This window comes from Polyodon spathula, chromosome 13, assembly GCF_017654505.1.
Source record: "Polyodon spathula isolate WHYD16114869_AA chromosome 13, ASM1765450v1, whole genome shotgun sequence".
Lineage (NCBI taxonomy): Eukaryota > Metazoa > Chordata > Actinopteri > Acipenseriformes > Polyodontidae > Polyodon > Polyodon spathula.
The window spans coordinates 3545917-3564784 of NC_054546.1; the positions used below are offsets into that span (position 1 = coordinate 3545917).

General features: G+C 34.9%; 2 protein-coding genes across 2 annotated transcripts in view; one reads left to right on the forward strand and one right to left on the reverse strand.

Annotated features, from left to right (window-relative positions):
* The window catches only part of LOC121325624 (catenin alpha-3-like), a 185407-nt gene that overhangs the window by 86271 nt on the left and 80268 nt on the right, over positions 1–18868 (reverse strand). The window lies entirely within an intron of this gene.
* Positions 2273–18868, forward strand: part of LOC121325546 (leucine-rich repeat transmembrane neuronal protein 3-like) — a 36908-nt gene continuing 20312 nt past the window's right edge. The window contains exons 1-2 of the mRNA XM_041268205.1: positions 2273–2276; positions 2705–4239. Coding sequence (XP_041124139.1) covers positions 2273–2276; positions 2705–4239 — 1539 coding nt within the window. The remainder of the gene's footprint in view (positions 2277–2704; positions 4240–18868) is intronic.

Sequence of the window (18868 nt, forward strand, 5' to 3'; positions counted from 1 at the left end):
CTTTCTTACTAATACGTTATGAAAAACCATCTAATAACAAAGCATGAAAAAATGATCTATTACTGTACTTTTTCTACGAATTTGAGTGAGTGAGAAAAAATAATGAAATCATGAATCATCAGTCTATAGACTATTTGATTTTGTTTGGCACAAACAGTTTAATTATAAGGTAAATAAAATTTGTATAACAATTTTATTTTTTAAAGTGTCTGTTTTCACAGGAAGGTTATCTTGTCTGGGCTAAAAGCATGAAGCGAGACCCAGATGTTTTACCACCATGACTGGTGTTTTGGTGATGGTGTCATATTATAATCAGTCTGCAACGGAACAACGTTTTTATCAAACATTGGATAACTTCTAAGCTGTACATTGAGAATATACAAACACATGCTCCTTACAAGGATTCTTAAAATAGAGTAATTTGGGGCTTTCTAACAGATAATGCAAGAGTTGGAACATGAAGATCCAGAAGGTTACACAAACATAAGAACATAAGAAAGTTTACAAACGAGATGAGGCCAATCGGCCCATCTTGCTCGTTTGGTTGTTAGTAGTTTATTGATCCCAGAATCTCATCAAGCAACTTCTTGAAGGATCCCAGGGTGTCAGCTTCAACAACATTACTGGGGAGTTGATTCCAGACCCTCACAATTCTCTGTGTAAAAAAGTGCCTCCTATTTTCTGTTCTGAATGCCCCTTTGTCTAATCTCCATTTGTGACCCCTGGTCCTTGTTTCATAACAAAGCAGACATTGAAGAAAGTGTTAAACTGCTCCTCTCTACTGAGCTATAATGATAAGACATGGCTTATTTAATTTAATAAGGTCAACAAATTATGGATAGCACAGTTTCATGATAAAAATTATCCAAGAAAATGCCTCTAGCACATTTATATAAAAAAAAAAAAAAAAACTTTTAATATTATGTAATTTTATCAGAATCAGAAGAGTGACCAAATATGGTATTAACTTAGAGTTCTGTTTTTTTTTTTTTTTTTTTTCCAGAACCTTCCAATACTGACAACTGGATAAAACAATAGGATAATGACATACAAATAATGGAATGTTCTAATATGTACATGTATTCAGTGTGCATCTAATAAACATGATTGCTATACAGATACAGACATGAACAACTTTTACGTTTATTTGGTCTTGATCACATACTTTATTTTGATAGCTTGTGAATCCATAACCAATGCTGACAGGCATTTTGCATATTAATGAAGTACTGTACAACACTTTCTGAGATATGTGAATCACATTTAAAATTAAATCAGATTAGACATGACTATTTGGTGACCTAGAAATGACATAACATTAAACACTTGTGGTCAATTTTACTGAACTGTTTTTTTAAGGGATTCAAAAAAGCAAACAAAATGTGTTTAAACAAGGCATATACAATCGGCACATTAATTGCACTTATTTTGTAACAATAAAATATGTACATTTTGCACTAGTGAAAAGCTTATAAATCAGTCAGATGTTATTAGATAAAAGCATTCACCCGAAAATGCAGATTTTATGTACATACAAAAAATATTGGTGACATTGCATATGGTGGGCCAAGATACATCTGAAACTCTTTGCCAACCCGTCATATTACTTATTTTTATATATCCCTGCAGAAATCTTGTTCAGCCAGAATAAAATAACGCAGGATAAGATCTGTGCACATTATGCTATTATTATTCGCCACTGGGGGCAGATGGACTCAAGACTGCATTTCAGTGAAACCAAAGCAACAGTCTGGGAAGCTATCAGAATGAGAGAGAGTGTTAGAGTGCGCATCACTTTCCATTCACTGCTGCTTGTCTGCTTTTGTGCACACATTTCTCCGCTTCTACAGAATCAGATGCTACTATGGGAACTTCTGTGCTGTGGGGTACAGGGCATGAACAAAGAGAGCCGAATGCTTGCTGAAGGACGCTGTTTTGCAATGCCGGAGGAAAAAAAAGTGTTGCACTGCTGATGCTGCTTCTTAAATGTACAAATGAAACACTGCAATGCCCACGAAGTGTAAATCACCTAGAAGAAACTTAACCCTTTGCTGCAAGCGCTGCTGTTTTGTATTTTTCTCTATGGGTATGCCTGTCAGGACTTTCGAGGAGTAATGTTCCAAGAACTGTTTGCCTCTCGAGGAAGCCAGTTTGTATTCCTGGGTGTCAGCAAGCACTGACTTCCTATGGTGGCACCGACACAGCCTGGCATACTTGTGGCATAGTGAACAAAAACTGAAAAAGCTAAGGACAGCCCTACAAAAGTCAAAGGATGGGTAAGTTTTGTTGATTCCTTTTTCTTTTAATACTTGGTAACATGCTCAAATGCTTTGCATGCTAAAAGCTGTTATTTAAATATAAAATATGATATGCTGTGAATTCTAATTAGTATATATCTGAGAATGGGATTGAAAATGTAACATTTGACATTGCTTTTACTGAAAACTGAAAAAAATGAATATCTGCACTGTACACATTGCTATATCAGATTTTAGTACAATTTACTTAATAAGATCAGTTGCAGTAGAAACTGAGAAATGTATTACAGGCTTGGATTATATACTGTAGTTTCTACTGCAATAACATGGCAAATATATTTAGTCACAATAATAATAATAATTTTAAAAAAGAAGAAAAAAAAATTGACCATTATATTACAGTGCCATTTTCTGTTATTCTTTTTTTTTTTTTTTATCTTTTACAGGTTTCAATGCAATTAGGTTACTAAGCAGTTCAGCTGCAGTACTGGTTATAGCTCCTACTGTACTACTGACGGTGCTTTCCTCTGCTGAACGTGGATGCCCTAAGGGCTGTAGGTGTGAAGGCAAAATGATCTACTGTGAATCGCAAAAGCTGCAAGAAATTCCCCAAGGCATTTCTGGAGGTTGCTTGGGCCTCTCGCTGCGTTACAACAGCCTGCAAAAACTAAAATTCAACCAGTTTAAAGGACTGAACCAGCTCACTTGGCTTTATCTAGACCATAACCACATCAGCAATATTGATGAAGATGCCTTCAATGGGATACGCAGATTGAAGGAGCTCATTCTGAGCTCCAATAAAATCACTCGCTTGCTAAATAACACATTCCGACCAGTGACTAATATTCGGAATTTGGATATATCCTATAATCAGTTGACTTCTTTGGGCGCGGAGCAGTTCAGAGGCTTAAGGAAACTCCAGAGCTTGCATCTGCGATCCAACTCCCTCCGAAATATCCCCGTAAGGATTTTCCAGGATTGTCGTAACCTGGAGTTTTTGGACATGGGCTACAACCGGATAAGAAGTTTAGCACGGAATGTATTTGCAGGCTTGATCCGACTAAAGGAGCTCCACCTGGAACATAATCAGTTTTCCAAGCTAAATCTGGCTCTGTTTCCCCGTCTGGTCAGTCTGCAGTTTCTCTACCTGCAGTGGAATAAGATCAGTGTCATCGGTCAAACTATGTCCTGGACATGGAGCTCCTTACAAAAGCTTGACCTGTCTGGCAATGAAATCGAAGCTTTCAGTGGACCAAGTGTTTTCCAATGTGTGCCTAACCTCCAGACCCTCAACCTGGATTCTAACAAGCTCACATTTATTGGACAGGAGATTCTGGATTCTTGGATTTCCCTCAACACCATAAGCCTCACAGGGAATATATGGGAATGTAGCCAAAACATTTGCTCATTGGTAAACTGGTTAAAAAGTTTCCGTGGTTGGAGGGAGAATACTGTTATCTGTGCCAGCCCAAAGGACCTGCAAGGGGTGAATGTCATGCAGGCAGTCAGAAATTACAGCATTTGTGGTAAAAGTACTTTGGAAAAATTGGATACAAAAGATCTGGTCAGGCCCACATATAAACCCAAACCCACTAGACCGAAACAGGAAAGCAAGCAGCAGGTTCCTTTTATGCCTACAACTAGTGTACCTGATTCCAGTTCTGATGCTGACCATGAAACAGAGCATATCTCTTTTCATAAAATCATTGCAGGGAGTGTGGCGCTTTTCCTTTCAGTGCTTGTGATCCTGCTTGTGATCTATGTGTCTTGGAAGCGCTATCCCACCAGTATGAAGCAACTGCAGCAGCGGTCTCTGATGCAAAGACGCAGGAAAAAGAAACGGCAATCATTGAAGCAAATGACTCCCACCACACAGGAATATTATGTTGATTATAAGCCAACAAACACAGAAACGAGTGAGATGCTGCTGAATGGAGAAGGACCCTGCACATTTACCAAGTCTGGCTCCAGGGAATGTGAGGTATGAACCATTATGGTAAAAAGAGCTTTCTAAAAGCTGGGAATGAGTAGTGCTTTGTTGAACTCTGGTGAGTCTGGTTAGCAGAACCTGGTGCATTTCATAATGCCAGTCACTTCTGTAAAATACATCCACTGAAAAATGTCAGATGACACCATTTTTGTTCTCTGAATTCTGGCTTTACACAATACATGTGCCCATTGTTTACACATATTTTAGCATTTATACAATTTAAGCCACATAAGCAATGTAACCCTCAGATGGTTAAACCTAGATCACTTTTTGCAAAGTACCAGCATCTTACTTGAATAATAAAAAAGAAATCAGAGTAAAATATAAACCTAAAAAAATGTCCAAAATCTATTCCATTAGTTCTCAAATATTTGAAAATGAACAGAATTAATGTATTATGTTTTTTTTTTTTTTTTTTAAGCACTGACTCCTAATAATAAGAGATGATCAACAGTGTAAAAAATAAATAAATAAATACATAAATAAATAAATGTAGTATTTCATGTGTAGTATAAAGAACATCTGGAGTTAGTTACTGGTTACTAAATGTGTATTTTGTCAGTAGTTTGGGCTTGGTGAATTACTATTCTATGATTTTTATACAAAATGTCTAATCATGAGGTTGCTTCATGCTAAGTCCATCCTGCTGCTGTTTTTAATTATTAGCGGATTGCAGATGGCCTTGGACATTCCAATGACCTTACAAATCAATACCTCTCGGTATCTGTCCCACCAGCTCACATTGTTAGCTGCTGCAGCACTAAGTTTTTTGTCATGTTACCAAAAGCACAAGATGCAACAATTTAAATGATAGGAAACATCAACAAATCAGCACTATTTAAAATCTTTAGTCATAGCTAACTCAAATACTGTAGTTTTATATATATATATATATATATATATATATATATATATATATATATATATATATATATATAAAGAGACACCCACCCCTTGCTATATCGCCTCTCGCTATACTACGGATTCAGATATATCGCGGTCCTGGAGTTGGCTCCCAATTTTTACTGTCTAACTGCATATGCTTTAGTTGCAATACACATTGGCACTTAGAATTAGTGTTTGTTTTATTTCGTACTGTTATCCTATGCACACGTATTGCACAATACCACAAAGCAAATTAAATACCTGCTTACTAAAGTGGTTTTTATTTTAGTCAACAAGGTGTTCTCATGTGGCAGCAATGCACTAGCAAAAGCCAAAAGGCAGTGACGTCAGCTCCCTATCAGCAAAAGGGATTAAAATTGATTATCATTCTCTGAAGAATATTTCAATATGTGCTTTTTGAATAAATAATGAAGCTGAAAGATATGTTCCTAATAAATGAAGACCGACCTTTTTTCAGTTAAATTTTTAAGAATATTTTGGCCAATTTCTCTTCTAATATTTCCTATGCAATTTACAAAACGAGATTCTTTCATGCAAAGTTTGTATTTCTTTAAAGTACACTCTTGGGACATGACTGGATTGGGGTTTGAGAATTACTAGAAAATATACAGTTCTGTGCAATGAGCCTTGAAGTTAAATAAATAAATAAACTAATAATACCTTCCCCAGTCCTTGTGTTGCAGCCTTAGGGAGAATAAGAGGCTCATTAAAGTTATAGAAAAAAAAAAAACTGTCACACTAAGAGTGTTTCTAGACTAGGAATTAAGCAAACTCCCTAGTGGTGCTGTGATTGTTAAAGCTGTTAAGTTCTAATGGTCCCACTACTTTCAAGTACTAGTGAACTGCCTCTCTTGAGACATTACCAGGATTAATCCAATGGTTGCTGTATATAGGAGGAAAGCGGTAAAAATAAAGATCCCCAGAAATACCATTTTAAAGGATTGAAACTGGATTACCGCATTATTACTCTTGAATGGATAACAAAGTAGATCACTTTGACCTAGACATACAGCAGCAGGATTTATGGCTAGTGAAAACATTAAAAGATGTCTATTAAGAAGAATGCATATGGTGGCTGGGTTATCCAATCATTCACCTTATTATACAAATATGATCCATAGACTTTTGGTATTAGAAAAGGGTTATATAATCCTGAAAGGGTTAGCTTATAAACTAACATGCTTTAGAATGTTTTAAGAAAGAATATTTCAATTTTAGGTTTTTAGGATTTTCAGTCTTCAGTTACTTTCAGTCCTCCCACACACAAATAACATGCTATATTGAAGATAATACTTCCTACCAGTCCTTTCAATCTTTCTAAATACAGAACGCAATTGAAGAAAATGACAATGTAACTTTATTTACACTTTTTTTTTTTTTCTGGGAGATGCATATTCACAGAATTATTACTTAGCAGTGTTCTTTTAATCTATTCTGTGCATGATTAATGGACATGACTCCTTAAAACAAATCACCCTGAAATATATTAAATGGGTGTTGAACCTAGAAGACTGTGATCATAATTTAAAATCCACTGGTGCTCGGGACAGTTTTCAGAGAACAATAGACCAATACTTGAGCGTACAAACAGATGCTTTTTTGCTGCATTGTTTTCTCTCGACAATTGAATAACAAGCTCAGCTGTATTCAAAGGGAATGATTTTTTATTTTTCTGACCTGGTAGGATTCATGCCTAACCAGGACTGGCAGTCCAAAATTAAGCCTGGATAAGCCTGAATTTGGCCTGGTCTCATCAGCTTAATGAAGTTTCATTGTGATTTACCCAGCCGTACTGCACTCAGCTGAGCAGTCCTATTCATTCTCTGCACTTCATTAAAACATTTTTAACAGTGGTGTTTTATTTGCCTTGCCTGTTAGCACACATACGTGTAGCTACCAACTCATTTAATAACATACAGCAATATAATTTGAGTATTTTGAATGGTATGAGTAGAGTAAATTCTAATCAAGTTTCCTAGTTCTTTCTCTCAACTAGCCTCAAAGGGATAAATGTCAATCCTCCTATTAAACACAAACTTAATGGGCTGTCTATAAACAGATACCTTAGGGACCTTGATTTAAACTTGAGAAGTAAAAGAAATTACCAGAAATTGTTCCACATTGAAGGGTTTATGTTTGTGAGCGTCTAATCAAGCATATTCATCTGAGGGATGCTGAACAGAAGGAAAAAAAACAGCATAAGCCCTAAACACTCATGGTTGCTTAGACTAAATAGCAGGTGTAATCTCAAAGGAAGTGTTGTATGCAACAAATGGTAGGTTTGCAAACATAAACCCATCATTCTGAGTTCTCTAGAATGGATATGATCCTGTAATGAAGAATGTAGGTTGATAATATAGACACCACTCCAGTTCAAGTACAGTACTGTATGTCCTACACACTGTGCAAAATATCTCAGGATCTTTTTGTTACATGATTTAAAAATACAGTACAGTGCACCACTTTAAATTTATTTATTTTGACTTTTAAAATGATGTGTTTGCATCCAAGACCCCAGTAGTGCAATAGGGTACAGATCCCAATCACAGTAACCCTCCTCTTATCTCTGTTTTCCTGCCCCATCGGGAATTAAAGAAAGAGAAATGGGTCAGGGTCAGATCCAATATATTATGCCAGTGCACCTGAGAAATACTGCTCTTTTGAGTTGAGTGTTAAGCAGCTGTTTCTCCTTCTAAAGACATTTATCTTTTGCTTTAGTTTCCTTACATCAGTTAAATGCCTCCCGTGATCAATATCTGGGATCTAGATACTGGTTTGCAAGCAGAATGCTACTTTGTAGTGCGATTAAGCAAGGTAGCAAAATAGATGCTGTTACCATGGCAAACAAAGTTATGTTGAGAAAGAACTGGATCACATGCAATGAACAGCTATTAAAACCAAACATCAATATAAAGCTGCAAGGTTAGTGATTACAAAGACTGTTTATATGCAACTCATATTCTGGATGTAAGAACATAGACATTGCAGATAATGCATTTACATGTATGCATTGTAAGAAATTAGAAAACATATTATTTTTAAATTCCATAATGGAATGTTATCTACTGGAAATCATGGAACAAACAAAGAGAATCTGCTGCACTATTTGGGCAAGGAATGCCACTGGAAATGTGGCTACTGGTTGCTTTTCTGGGAACATTGCCTTTCAGTAATGTGGCTTGCTACATTTTATTACCTGGTTGACAGAATTATTATTATCATTGTTATTTAGGCATTTAGTAACTTACAGAAGCTAGGGGTGAACAATACATTAACAACTGTTGCACAGTCTCTGCCTCATCTGAAGGAAGGAGCATAAGGAAGTTAACCCTTGCTCAGGGTCACACACAGTGAGTTAGTGGCAGAGCTGGGATGTGAACTGGGAACCTCCTGGTAACATGCCCCTTTCTTTAACCTCTGGACCACCAAATGAGGGGTAGCCAAGTGTTTAATAAGAGACACAGTGACTGTTTCCCTACTGAACCACCACAAAGAAGTACAAGTTTTGGGGTGGAAAAAAGATTTGAAACACTCCTGCGATCCTTTAAAACCAACCTACAAGAAATATTTAAAAAAAAAAAAAACATGCACTCAGCTCCATCATGCTAATTAAACCAACCTCGTGTGTAAAATACATTTTGCCTTTAGAGACACAAGGTTTAAATTAAATGGAAATCCTTTTTCAACACTCAAAAGAGATACAGACAGCTTAATTAGATGCTAAAGGAAAGCGTCTCTGAAAAAAGGTCACTGTTCAATTCTCAGATGAGCTTATTGTACTCCTCATGTTTAAATCACAGCTTTGTGGAAATATCTCAACTTTAAATAGAAAGTACATTTTTATAGAGATGCAAACCAAATGGCCCTTCACATGGTCTTATGTACAGGTATAGATGGTGGCTGATGTATATATCGCCATTGATTAAATATTTAAAATAACACTATCCCTAGCATTTTACATATTTTTACATTTATAAAGCTAGCTTCAAATGCCAACAGACAAAAGTGAGTGATAACCTACCTAATCTAGGTTCTGTACATATCCCTTTGTGTAAAGTAATAGAAGCATATTTATTACAAAATACTACTTATCTCATGCTGTCACCCTTTTTAATGATGAGAAAATGTCTAAGAGCAGTGTCAGTTGCATTTCTGTACATATAATAGGTCTTTATAGTCGGGATAGTCACATCCAGACATTCATTTCCAGATTCACAATACAAACGCAGTAACTGAATGATATTCACTGTAGTGCAGAGAACATAGTTAGAAATACTAGAGAAACTTAGAAGACACTGAAAAACACTTCTAGTTGAAACATTTATCATTTCATTTTTAAAGTTTATTTCAGTATTTCTAAATTCAGCACTATTTAATGTTTAGTAGCTATGGAACTAGCATAGTTAACCTACCGATCTACTGATTTACTTCTAACCACTGATCAAGTGGTTTGATTTTGACCCCCAAGCCCCAGATTAGATATTCAGAATGGCTTTCCAGCATATTCTGGGTTTCTTCACTTTCACCAGCATTTACTGACTAGCAGGTTTCTTCATTTTATACAAGGGGAAAGCGTTTCCAGAAGACAGAATTAAAACTTAAATGTTCTTGGTTCCTGACTCCTGTTAAAATGATGCTTGCAGCTCTGAACGGGCTCTGAACGGCAGACTTTGGGCCATGTATGTGTACATATGCCAGCAGCATGTCAAAGCAAAAGTATTATTAGGCATAATTGCAAGGAATTAAAAATCCAAAGGTTTTGCACATAAAACAAAAAAGCAGATTTTGATAGATTTGCACTGTTGAATTTTTAGGGAGTACAACTGTTACTGTTTTCATTGTAAATTTCATGTCATGTGAATACAGTGAATTGTCTGTATAATTGTCTTGTATAATTATTATCTCTGAGAGTTATTTTGGTATTTGCTGGTGACAGACAGCAAAGTATGTTTGCTTTTGAAAATGTGAACAGTACAGTATGTTCCACTGACATAGTTCAGTGTGCCAGAATAAAGCTAACAGATTCTTGTTTTTGAACATTTGCTCAAACATACCACACCCTATAAGTAGAGGAAGCCTGTTTACATATCTGCCTCAACAGTAATAATATAGAATTTTAAATCAAAATTTAGATACTATTATTTTGCATTTGTTTCATCCCACACAAATTAAACTTATGCCTGATACAATAAAGTGTTAACTACAAAGTGCATACAAGGGGATAACAGTTATTCCAGGAAGATACAATCTGAGACAGAGTTGAGGGTTTCATACTAGCGAGATACACTGATCCATGTGCAGGTATGTCCTTTACTTGGAGCAATTCTAAGACAAGCGCTTTGGTCTTTCTATTTAAGGTCGTGGTTTTGAATTTTAAAAAGTCAGTTTAGTGCTGCTTCCACATTGAGTGAATCAGTCATGAGGATGTTATGCTATGTCCCTGTCTTTTTTAGTTTTTACCCCAGCTTATTCCTTTAAATATCTGCACGTACAAACATACCACTGCAGTTAAACACATGGCATAAGCAAATTCTGCTACAGTACCTATAGTATATACTGGCACGTTCACACATAGTTTAGAAAAATAAATATAGGTTAAAATACAAAAGAAAAGCAGATTTACAGGCATGGCAATGTACTCAGTATAAGCTAATCTATAACCCCCCTTAATTATTAAAAGCATAAACATCAATATGTCGAATGCAATTTGTTTGCATTTTTGGGTTGTTTATAATATGAATTAAGACAATTTATATGCATTTTTCATTGAATTCCATTTCGCAAATTTAGCTCAGAGCTTTTATTGACAGGTATGTTTTTTTTTTTTTGTTAAACGCTGGAGGATTTGATATTACCAAAAACACTCTGTTCGATACGATTTCACCTCTTAAATGGATGGAAGCATTATTCTTGTGGCCTAGATTTAAATCCAGCCAAAGGCAAGCTAACCAAAAGTCAATCATTACTGATAATTGTCCAGGACAATGAGCTGTAATTGCTTCAGCCCACCTGGTCTCATAGATGCAGCACAAAGCCAAAGACTGGCAAGGAGAACAGTGAGAAATGAATTCACTACCAAATAAGGGCTGTTTTAAAAGGATGGAGGGGGACAGAAGACTATCACTATAAAAAGCTTATTCTTCCATGAAGTGTTTCAAACATGTTTTCATTTATCAGCAGCAGCAGTTGGGTCTCAAGGCTCTTAAAGCTGAAAACAAATATCAGAATACCAATAGAGTGACATATCCTGTGTAATTTTCATTACAACCACTAACATCACCCTTCACATACTAAGTTTTTGCATTTTGATTCCAAACAATCAAACTACTTCTTCAACAGTCATGTGAAGTTGCTCTTGTTTTAGAGGGAGCTCAATGCAAATGTGAACTTGAGCAATAATGGTACAGATGTCTATCGCCATACATCACAAGAGCCTGATATTTGTTTTTGTGTTTTCCATGTGTCGTTGTCAAGTGGATATTAGCACTGCCATATACTCTCTCATTTCAGTCAGGAGTGGGCAATCATAACACAGCCTGATCAAAGCCTGTATAGTCAATTTTAACAGCTATTTATTTTTTTGCAAATCTTGGATAGGAAAGCATAAATTAAAAGAAGAAAAACAAACACATCAGCAAACTAAGGTTATGTAAAATGTATTTCCAAAAACTCAACAAATAAATTACATACGGTACCCCTCAAACAACCGTGCTATTTAGAAGAAATTAAAAATAATTTTAAAAAAAATTAATAAAATTAAAAAAAAACTACAGGACAATCCATATTTAATTAAGCCCAGATTTAATTTAAACACATACTCTGCATTCATTCCCAGCAATACAAATAACCATAAATACCAGTTAATTATCACTGAATTGTGTGATTGTTTAATTAAATGTGTAGCATCAAATTATAAAAGGTTTACTTTGCATTCATGCCTATACATTCAACATCTTTTTTTTTTCACTATTATTTTATTCAATTGCTTGCAGGTGTTTTCAAGGAGAAAGCTTTTCAGCAATTTTATATCATATTTTCCATTTTCCTACTTGTGACAATATCTGACTCCAAGACCAAAGGGCAGACCGCAAGGGTCCCCCATCTGTCATGCAGGAACACACTGCCCTCATATGTGCTGATACAGTGGTTTGTTTTACTATAATTACTATACAGCACAAAGTAAAAATAATAAAAAGACATTCAAACTCTATGTGTGCAATGCTTATTCTCTATTATTGTTTCTGCTTAGATCACTGTTTAATATGCCAACTAGCTATCCCAGTGAGCATGTACCTTTTCAACCTAAAAGCCGAACTTCTGAAGTAACATGGTTTGAAAAAAAGACAATTAGGGCTATGGAGCCGTAATTTCTGTCCCCTCTGAAACACTGATTTTATAGATTTTATTTATTTATTTATTTATTTTCATTTACTAACTGACTTTTTCAGTAGCACAAATTAAATTCTGAAAAAAAAGGAACATTGTAAAGGCAATGCTTTGTAATCTGTTCCTAGGGGATGGACAGTATCTAACATGGGTATAGGTAATTCTCAATATTTTCTAATAACATACTTATATATATATATATATATATATATATATATATATATATATATATATATATATATATATAGCAGCTGGCTCTTTCTGATAGATAGATAGATAGATAGATAGATAGATAGATAGATAGATAGATAGATAGATAGATAGATGTGTGCTGTATGTTAGATATTCTGCATTGAACATAATAGATTGCTTTATAATCACTAATAAATGAAATGGCTATTAGTAAGGCCACACAGATCGGCTGGGTTGGATATCAGTGACAACTAATCTAATCAGAATCCCTAAGATTTAATAATGATTAACTCTAGCCTACAAAAAAAGAGGACATTTCTTTTTCATTTTTTTTCACAGTTGTTTACTGGGAAAAAATATTCTTATCAAATGCTTTGTTTCAAATGCTACTGCATTAAAAGCTAATAAAAAGGTCAGACCCCAGCACACTTGCACTTAAGAAATTCTACATGTTAATATTGTTCAGTGTCATTAAGCAGTTTAGAGCTATGCAACTATTTCTGTGGTAACAATGTAGACAGCTTTTAGTGTAAATTACGTTTAGCACGTCCAGGGCTCAATACTACAACTGGACCATCAACAAAGGATTTGCACGGAAATAAAATTATTTTAATATATTTTTTCCACCTGCTTATTTAAGAAAATAATATGTTGCAATTGTTTTTGATTACCGCTAACCTTACTGTATTTATTGCAATTCGTTTTCAGTTCAAGTTGCAGTTGCAGTATGTGGGATTATGTAAGGGGTGAGTTCCCCCATTAGTGATATAGGCTTAGGGAAAGAGATGCTTTTGATGATGCTCTCAGTTTAATGAAGTTTTTATCTCCCTTTTAAATTCAGTAAAAAAAATAATAAAAGCTTAAAAAATGCATTTAACTTAATCCACTCAGATCATTCTGTCTGTTGATGGCAATCTATATGTTAATCAAATCTGTCTCAGCTATGGCCTAAATGAGCTCATTGAACTTAAAATATCGCATATTTATACAAAAGGCGCAAACAACACTCAGAAATATCCTCTGATACGTCAGACACCAATACATAAACAGCATAGTGCCCCATGACATTGCTGCATTCGCACAAATTACTGTTGTCTCATGTGTTCTGTTCATTGTTTTAATTTGTATTTATGCTTTTCAGTATCTTCATCTATCTATATCACATTGTTCTACTTTCTATACCGTGATTTTTGATTACATATTTATTTACAAGCAGAATGATACAGCAGTTGATGTATTACATTACATTTTAATAAGTAACCCTGCATAACAAAATACGCTACATAAATCTCCATTTTGACAATACAAATTTTCTGTAACCGTAGAGAGGACCTGTGGGAATGGCAGACTACTTAGCTAGTGGAATGACCTTTGAATGTGTGATAGTACTAATTTGACAGTGTAATACACTTTCCAGCAGAACTGTGGTGTTGAAACATAAAGTGTTCACAAGACTGAACACGCTTCTCTGAATTCAGGTGTTTAATTAGGGGTTAAACACATCTGAACCTTGACCTTTATGCAGTGTTTAAATAGAATATTTCACAGTCATTCCTGGAGTGTAGCACTCTTGAGGATGGCCGTAAACAACCTGCAGGAGCTTGTTGGCTATTTGTCCATCTTTATTCAATACTCATTGTGCATCCTCTATTTAAACTGTGGTAAAGTATACTTAGTGTTCTGTATATCCAGTTTATTCCAAATTTTACCGAAGATTTACAGGATTTATTTTTAACTGGACGTTGGTTTTTATTGATTTATGTCTATTATTCAGTATTTTCCCAGTACTATTTTCTAGGAAATACACAATATTTCGATTAAAATGCTGTTTTATTTTGACTCCAACATTGTAACAAGCAGCCCTACACTGTATTCTAGGATACAGCAGGCATTTAGATGTCAGAGAATCAAATAACATTCAAACGTGGTTCTCTGTCACTTCACAAACACATTATCACCTGATTATGTTGGCCAACAAGTCTAATTATTGTGGCAATTGCTGGGCGTAGTAACTACTAGCGTGATCAAAAACTAAATTGAAATACTTACATGAAAATATCATATTTTTAGTGGATGAGGAATGGGGATGTAAATCAGTTTATGAATATTCAGAAGCAAACAAATATTTCAAAGTATACAAAGAGCAAAAATAGCAGAAGTGGGTCAGATGAGGCAGAGGATGAGTAGCATTGACTGCTTATAACCCTAGAAGGTTCCAAATCGAATGTTATTGAGTAAAGTGTCTCTCTCTCTCGATTTTAGTAAGAGGTCGTCCTCCACGACCACAGGATATGATGACACATAATTACACACAAGTATAGAAAATGACTCGTAATCAATTTGTATCTTGAACTCGGTTATCTACATCACGTCTCGTGTCCCCATTAAGTTCAAATAGACCGGGTAAGTTACCGACACTCACCGAAGTTACCTAGGTTCAGATTTTACCACTCCATTTTTTTTCACACACACACACACACACACACACACACACACACACACACACACACACACACACACACACACACACACACACACACACACACACACACACGAGGGTTTGCCAGTGGTGCTTGGCCCCCACTTTCATCCTCTGTATCAAGTCAATAAAACTTAAAACTAACAGGTTTTAGTTTTCCTAAAACACTTCCAAAATAAGAAGCAAAAACCCTACTGATAATCAAAGTAATGAAATGGATAATATTGTTTTGTTCAGGAATACATTTTCATGTGTAGTTTGCATGTCACTAAAGAAGAGCAATAATACTTCAATAAAAGCTGTATTAATATAAGAAGATCAGTAATCATGAAAGTAAGCCAAACAAACCAGATGGTGGTTAAGGATTAGTTATGTGTGAGTTTGATTCTCTTCATATTGAAGAGCCCTAGTATATGAACAACTATAAACTCATTTGAATTTATATTGTCTTCAGATCGTATGGTCAATTATCAGTGTGTATTTCTTATTAGCAGATAATTCCTGCACTAACTGATGTTCATTTTATTCCAGTTTATCCTTGAATACACATTTAAAATGATGCATGGTAAAAAAAAAAAAAAAAAAACAATGTAAAAATGTTCACGTTAGTGTGAGGTTGCATATTACAAGAAATTGCTGATTTAATGTGACATGATGGTTTGAGCTGAATTAGATTAGAATTTGATTTAAACTGGTATACATCCTGTACAAAATGAAAAACCCAGCACCACATCTGCCTCAAAATATCATTATCTGGTGAATCCAAAAAAGTCAAGCATTACTTTTGTATAAACAAAAAATATTTACTACAAGCATATAATATTATTGGGACCAACTTTGCTGTAAACCAAATATAAACAAAGTTATCAAAAGGTCTCAGATGTCTGTTGGTAGCATGCAAGCTTCATTAAAACGGTGATTGAATGGCTGAGTTCTGTCAAAAATACACACAAAAGGTTGATTGGTTTAAGACTGAGTACATTCAGGAAAAAAAAAAAAAAACTAAATACATTATACCCTTAGAACACCAAAAATGTGTTTATATTTGAAGTCTCAGACATGTAGTGTATCTGTGATGTAGTATATGAATCAATTAAGGTATGGCAAATATTATTATTATTATTTCATAATAACGACATCTTGCATGAAGTTTTCAGAAAATAGACCCTGAGAATATTGTCCTCAGAATCTAAGTAAATTGGTCAGAAGATAATAAAATCCTGATTCCGTCTATGGTCACTTTCCAAACTAATGTCTGCAGGTGTGTTTGCTAAACTTCCATTTTATAAGTAACAATAGAAGTTGCTTTTGTATCTGCAAGGTAAAGGGAGGTGATTTTTGCAAAAATAATGGGAGTTGTCCATATTACAATATGCTTCCTTCTGTACTTATCTATCAGCAGTGTTTCTTCAGCATTTGGAATACTGGATTCAGTGCTAAATAAATAAATACATCAGCACATAGGTTACAAATTCATTAGATTACATCTGCAGGCTCACACACGGTTCTGTGCCTGTTTACCTGAATGACGTGCTCAACAGGTACTGGATATTTCTGGCCATGCTTTGACATTCACTACCCCTCACCAGATACAATGCGTGTCAGTTTGCTATCAGGAACCCTCTGTTAGACCTAACTTATGTTTAGTTCCTTTTTGGCTCTATCACACTGCAGCTACATTAGAATTACAATACTGTAACACATGTCTGTGAGGGGAGCATCAGGTTCTCCTTACAACTGTTACAACTTACTAACACTAAAAGTATTGCAGCATATTGTAATGAACGTAAAGCAAAAACAAACATAACATGAAATGTATTATTATATTATTATTATTATTATTATTAGTAGTAGTAGTAGTTACATTTTCGTCTCTTGATACTGTGTACAATATCTTCTTCCAAATAGCTAATTAATGCGTGCTAATCTCATCAATGAGAAGATTCAGAACCCCATCTGTGAGGTGTTTTAGTGTGTTTTTATTTATTTATTTATTTATTTATTTATTTATTTTTACACAGATAAACCACAACATAAATGGTTTGGTCTGTCACTCTTTATGATAGTAAGCACTTCAAAGAACTCCTATCAGAGGCTGCATTTGAATTGTATTAGATATTAACACACCAAAAAAAAAAAAAAAAACATTATGTTGTCAGTACATTCAAAGGACATTATTATTATTATTATTATTATTCATTGTATTATTATTATTATTTAGGGAAACAATTAATAAACACTGAGGCTAGGAACTTCAAAGTAGAAAAGCTGGAGTTATAGTATTATAATAACACAAATGTATCTAATCATGCTTACAAAATGCTGTTTATTTGTTCTAATTTACAGAAAAAATTATTCACTTTAGTTGTTCGTTTGGATTCATTTGTTTCACAGTTGTTGTCCATGATATTTATTATGACTTTATATTCAGTTTTTCAATAATCTAATTGAATCAAAATAATTGCACCCCTCATACTATTCCCCAATATTCATAAATATATACGACCTGTAATTATTTCCAAAGTGCAATAGCACAAATGTTTGCCAAAGCATTTCTGTCCTTTCAATCTGGTGAGATCCTTCATCATCTTCGTAAAACTTGTCAAACTCCTCAGACTAATCCTTAATCAAATTCACGGTTGACATTTAGCTCCACGGCAGCAATACACAATCAAGCGTGTTTTACTTAACTGTTGTCTATCTTTTTAATCCTTTTAAGATCCATTCAAGAGTTCTTAACCCCTGCAATATTGTCTATTATAGCTTTATGTTCCCTTGATTAAGCTTTGGCTAATCTTTATTTCAAATTTCTTCTTTCGTTCAATGGTTACTAATTAAGTTTTTTTTCTCTTTATATTAAAGCTACAGTCCCATGATTTATTTGTTGCTCTTGTTGTTTTTTATTCCGTTTTTCAACCTGAGCTACAACCTGCCATTCATAACTAAGACTTCCCCTTTTTTTTGTACCATTACTTTTCAGAAAATAACACATACATTGTATGTGACTGGCTGAGCAGCCTTCTGTTGCATCCCTTGTATAATGGGATAACCCACACTGACTGTCCAAAAAATGTGAAAACGTAAAAAAAATTACAAATAGAAATGTCCCAAGTCTGCAAAGTACACAAATGTGTGCAGTCACATGCCATTTCATCTAATCTGCTATACCTATACACATTGTGTGAGAGATGTGTGAGACTATTCAAAAGCAATCATGAGAAAGCAGAAGAATTTCAGTGACTTCACATGGGGCATGACAGTGTGTGCCCATGCAACCAACTCATCAACACAGTGGCTTTATTCTCCTAACACCAGGAAACCACAACTACAGGCGCCAGTGAGTCATGACAGACTGAGTCTGCAGACATGTGCAACATATCATGACAGGTAACAGACAGTGCTATAGCGGTACAGATCACATTAACCTTCAACAGCGGACAAAAAACACTTTTTCCACTTGAACAGTGGACCAAGCGTTACGTGGCCCTACTGTAGCTCCTATTAAGGCCATTCATTCCCTAACTATTTGACCAGCCAGTGTATATTAGTACAGCACATAACATGAATACATTCCCCTATAAAAAGACCTTGATATAGTTGCAAGCATGTTTTAAAGGAGGAGAAAGCTTTGGTCCCTGCAGCTAAAATGACTGATGG